The sequence below is a fragment of the Alligator sinensis genome, unplaced genomic scaffold (assembly GCF_000455745.1).
Source record: "Alligator sinensis unplaced genomic scaffold, ASM45574v1 scaffold140_1, whole genome shotgun sequence".
Classification (NCBI taxonomy): domain Eukaryota; kingdom Metazoa; phylum Chordata; order Crocodylia; family Alligatoridae; genus Alligator; species Alligator sinensis.
Genome location: NW_005841836.1, coordinates 4,554,269 through 4,559,402, shown reverse-complemented (window position 1 = coordinate 4,559,402; position 5,134 = coordinate 4,554,269). Strand labels below are relative to the sequence as shown.

Genomic DNA, 5,134 nt, shown 5'->3' with positions numbered 1-5,134 from the left:
AGGTCTCAAAATTGATTGTATAAATGGAAGATGACTAGCAGCATGTTGGGAAGGGCGGGAGTTACTTGGCATACGTATAAGTATTAGCAGTAATAGCCTCACTATAGATGAGGCAACTCATTTTAGCACACAGAGGCAGATCCACAACTAGTATAAATGGTCATAACTCTCATGATAGCTTATACCAATTAAAGGTCTTCCTCCATAGTTATTAAAATACAACCATGCTGCTGACTACAGAACTTGACTGAATTTTATGCAGAGACTGTGAAGGAGCCTGGGTTTTAGCTTAACCAAAGTATGAAGAGCAACAGAGACACTATACAGAGATGCTGAGCACTCTGCATTTAGAGATGCCTATTTGAAGATTACAAATGATGGCTTAAACCATCCATCACTGCCACCCCATGCCCATACTGCAAGCAAATCAAGAAACAACATGCTCAGGGAAGTTTAAGATTATGGGTCAAAAGTAAAAGGTTGCGCTGTGTCTTCTAGTCTCTCTCTCTCTCTCTCTCTCTTTATGAGAGAAAGAACTTCTACTCCTTCTTGTACAGAAAAAAAAAAAAACACTAATGAGTACTGTGAAAACAGCATATTTCCAATATTCAGAAAAATGAATCAGCCACCACTACCAGATTTAGAAGTCAGCAAGCCCAACACTTCACTAGATCAGGCTGAGGATCTACTTTAATTTTCACAGTTTGGTAGGCTGTCCCATTAAGACTGAGTTCAGTCTCACCAAATGCACTACATGACCAATTTCACTATGTGTAATTCTTAAAAAAGTTTGGCCAAACCCTTCAACTCTGCTACCTCACATTTTCAGATTAGAGGGAGCCTATTTTTATTTTTAAAATGGTCAACTCCAATTCCATGGACTTCTACAAACATAGATCCTTTGGCTCTTTGAAATCAATAGAACTACTGAGGAACACAGAGATAAGCAGCTCTTGCTCTGCTCATAGGATCTGGACCCTTGTGAGCTTAAAGCTACATGTATCTCACCAAGTATTTTACTAAATTTGTGATTCTTAGTCAAAAAACACTTCCACTGGTTTAAATGGGAGGTCTGCCTTTATTATAAGGAATGCAGAATCAGGCCATGAGCCAGCTACTGCTCATGCATAGACAAGTGCTGTAGCCAATTTGAAAAAGAAAGAGAGAGAGAGAGAGATTAGCATCGATGTGTTCTCATGCCTTAGAGGAGAAGCAAAAGCAGTCACTATTCTCTAGGAAGCCTTTGATATTATAAAGTTACATACAGTGGACTAGGAGCAGGGAAACTTAAGGCAATTAAAAAAAATTAGGCTCTGACTCAAAGCACATGAAAATCAACAGGAGTTTTTCCCCTCATTGACTTCAACAGGTTTTGAATCAGAACCTCCATGCTCAAAGATGTGGTACAATCTGGGTGTGAATCCAGAATTTCTTGGCCGTTCAAGATTAGCTTCTGCAACACAAATTGGAAAGTGATCTAGTACTGCAAAGGACATGCATTGCAAGCCATTGGACTCAAACAGCATCTGCTTGTAACTGCATAATCCCATGGCTGACAGCATTCATGAGCTTACAGCTACAAACTTGTTCACTGCCAGTGAAGCTAGCATACCCATTTCAACAAGCCATAGTGCTGAATAAAAACACTATGCCCTGTTGGGTGGGGAGGCAAAGGAACCAAAGAGAGACTTCACAAGAATTCTGGTATTTTACAAACTAAGGGGAGAGTTGTCCATCCAGCACTGTAGGCCACTTCCTTGAGCCAGTATGAGAGAGAGTCAGCCATCTTAAAAACAAAAACACAGACAAGTTGTAAAGCGGTGGATCGCTCTTTAGATATTATTAGAGAGACACTGCTACAATCCAGTAAAAATTAAGCCTTACTTTGTCACAGAAGCTTGTAGATGAGCATAACAAATATTTTAGGCTCATGAGAAAGGAAAAAAGAAAAAGACAGCAGCCAACAGGAAATTACTGTCATTTTTCTCTCCATCCTTTCTAAAAATTGTCTTTGCTGATGACTAAAGGCAGAGGGTAAAAACAGAGAATGTCTTAAAGGGATCTACTTAGAAGCTTTTTGAACAACAAACCCTGTTAGCATATTCACTGTAATAGAACAAACCTCTTTAACACTAATAAAAACAGTTAAGCTAATGATTGGCAGGCCTCAAACATTCCAGAAGCTGTCTTAAAAAAGGTCACTGAATGAAGCATGGCCCATCTGGCTTCAGAGTGCCACCTTCGTTTACAAAAGAAAACTGGCAAAGATTTTAAATTTCTTCTCTTTCTCACGCACACAATTCCCATGTCACTAGAGGATATAAGCATAGACTCCTCAGTCTAAGGCCAATTCCACAGCTTAAGGCATCAAACATAGGCAAGCACTTACCACTCGGGCTAATTTGACTTTCTTCTGCCCTTGGCTTTGGTCCAGCTTGCACTACCTCAGCAAAGAGCCAGTTTCAGTTACTTAGTCTAATATTTGGCAGGCCTTCCAATTGCAACAAGCAATTCAGCCTGTGTCCTCATCCCATGTTATACCAGCTACTTGCAAACTGCTGTGCCAGCCTTTTAATGTACAATAAGTATGAACTGTGATTAATGCCTTACTTGCCAACTGCAAATCAGACTTTCCCCTTGATATTAAGAATAAGGGAAAAAAAAAAAAAAGATGTAAATACAAGTTATCCTTGTGCATGCTGTACAAATGAATCACTCTCTCTTACAGATTGGACTGGGCAGAATGAAGTATCAGAGCTCTATTATTTATTATCTGAAATAGGTTTAAACATCTGGGGGAAAAATGCTTTCAAACACACAACCCTGGAAAGGAAGACAAGCTACTCAGAGACAGAAAAAACAAAGGTGAGGTCAGATAGGAGGCTGCCGATGACAACAGTTTGCTGTATGTTGGGCAAAATCTGAAGGTTATTTCATGATAGCATTCCACATAAATGAGCTCTTAGCTGAGGTAAAAAAGTAATTATATTCCCAACTGTTTTAGCAAAGGGCCAGTAGAAATAAGGTTGTTGTTCCTTTTTAGCATACATAAAAAGCACACCCGAAATAATACATTTTATTATTTTTATATTTGGCCAGGATTAGAATTTAAATGGGAGACCTACTTTTTTTTTTTTTTTTTTTTTTTTTTTTTTTTTTTTAAAGGGGGAGGCAGGCGGGAGGGATTTACTTTTTGTAGGTCTAGAAAGGATTTGGCCTCCTCGCCCCCACCTTAAGATTTCTATTGGCCCTGCTTATAGTCAGTCTGTAAATTAGTTAGGAATAGCAGTATTTATACTAGATCAGCAATGTCTGGGTCTTATCCAAATGTTCCACCTAAAGAGGATGCCAGTTCTCATGGATTGGACAGCCCACCCTGCAGCATTCCTGAGAATTGTACAATATAATAATCTTGAAAGTCAGCAGGATGGATTATCCACTTTTTTCTGGACTTGAACTTGTGACCTTAACAGTAGCACAGCAGAAAGCAAATGTGCTATGCACTTTGCCATAGTAACCTTCCATGTATTCTTTTCAACTTAAATACACACAGTTGAAACAGCTACAGTTTTGGAAAATTATGTACAAACCCTATATTTTTTTTCCTTTTGATTACATATAAATACAAATTAGCTATTTTCTAAAAAGTGGTTATAATAGTAAATAAATACAAAATAAGAATCTGACCATTATACTTCATGTGCTGGGGTTAAACCCATATAAAATGTACAACTAAAATACATTTAAAATCTTTAAAGGAATAATTCTCTGATTAAAATATTTGTTTTCCCAACACTTTCTTTTGTAGACATAAATATATTTTCAAAATAGTTGTGTTTTTTTTTCTTTCCATTTCATTACATAAATAAAGTCTTCATTGGGAAATATTAAAGTGTCAGCTTTTTTTTGTATTCATCTAATATATTTTGCTGTGTTAGCGACACCCACAACCCTCTACAACCATATCTTGATAGTTCTTTAATACGACTTTTTCATTTTCATCAAGGTAGAGCATGGAAATAGCACTCAGTTCTGTCGGTACACAGCAAGCCTTAGGGATTTTGGAATTCACTGAATTGACCAAAGTCTGAACAATGGCATGGTTTGTTGAGTTTAGGTGATCTGCCAGTGGAAAAGGGCATTCCCCATGGCAGTAGAAGGCACTATACCCTGGTGGGGCAACAATCCAGTCATTCCACCCCACGTCATTGAAGTCCACATATAACGGATGTCGTTTGCAACTGGATTTGTGGCGTTTGCGCTGTTTGTGTTTTGCTTGACGTCTCTCTCTTTTATGGAGAGGGTGTCCCTTGCCATCATGGCCAAATGTTACTAATAATGGCCTTAGCTGAGACCAGCTGTCTTCATCCTGATGCAAAGACCGGCTAATCCTAACGTGCCTCTTGGAGGCACTGTTCTTATTGTCCAAATGAACCACCTCCACCACAAACCCATGATTAGGTTGTCCATGTGCAATCCACCTCATTACAGCTGGTGTAACATCAAAGCTTTCCCATTTACTCGCATTATGATGCACCAACCTGGTGTCCAAAAGTCTCGTGACAGGGTCCTTAGAAGCAGCTGTGGCTGGCTTAATGATTTCATAAATATTAATACGGTGATGGTAGCTGCTGTTGTTCTCAAAGGCTTCCTGTACCTGCTCCCGAAAAATCTGAAGTTCAGCTGAGGTGACAGACTCTTCATTGGGGATGGAAGTTAAATTAAAGAAGAATCGCCGTGCTGTTTTTCTGCTTGTTTCTGGGAGTTCTTCTAAAGCTTCTAATTTGATTAGGAAAGGGGGAAAAAAACAAACAAAAAACCCACAATGTAATCAGTAACTGAGACAAGCAATAAAAGTTGGAGTTAATATGCTGCTGGAAATTTTCAGATTACATATTGGACACTAACTTAACATGTGACACAGGATTTGAAAATCCCTCAAATAAAAATGCTGTTCCCCTCATCTTTCTGTTTATTTATGCAAGCGTGTTCAGCATGAAGTTAAGAATGTTTCATTCATTGTTATGCACTTTGATCCAATGCTGGTGCACTGCGCATGCCAGGTGGTTATAATAACGGACAAGAAATGAGAAGCATTACTTTGGAATTCAAGGACATTAGCAAGAAAAAACAA

At 38.6% G+C, this 5,134-nt stretch overlaps 1 protein-coding gene across 1 annotated transcript; it reads right to left on the bottom strand.

The window, feature by feature from the left end:
* Positions 1 to 3,796: 3,796 nt before the first annotated feature.
* On the bottom strand, positions 3,797 to 4,828 carry BMP2 (bone morphogenetic protein 2; the record flags this gene model as incomplete). The annotated part of the gene is made up of 1 exon (XM_006015441.3): positions 3,797 to 4,828. A coding segment is annotated over one exon (894 nt), but the record flags the coding sequence as incomplete, so codon positions are not given.
* Positions 4,829 to 5,134: the final 306 nt, after the last annotated feature.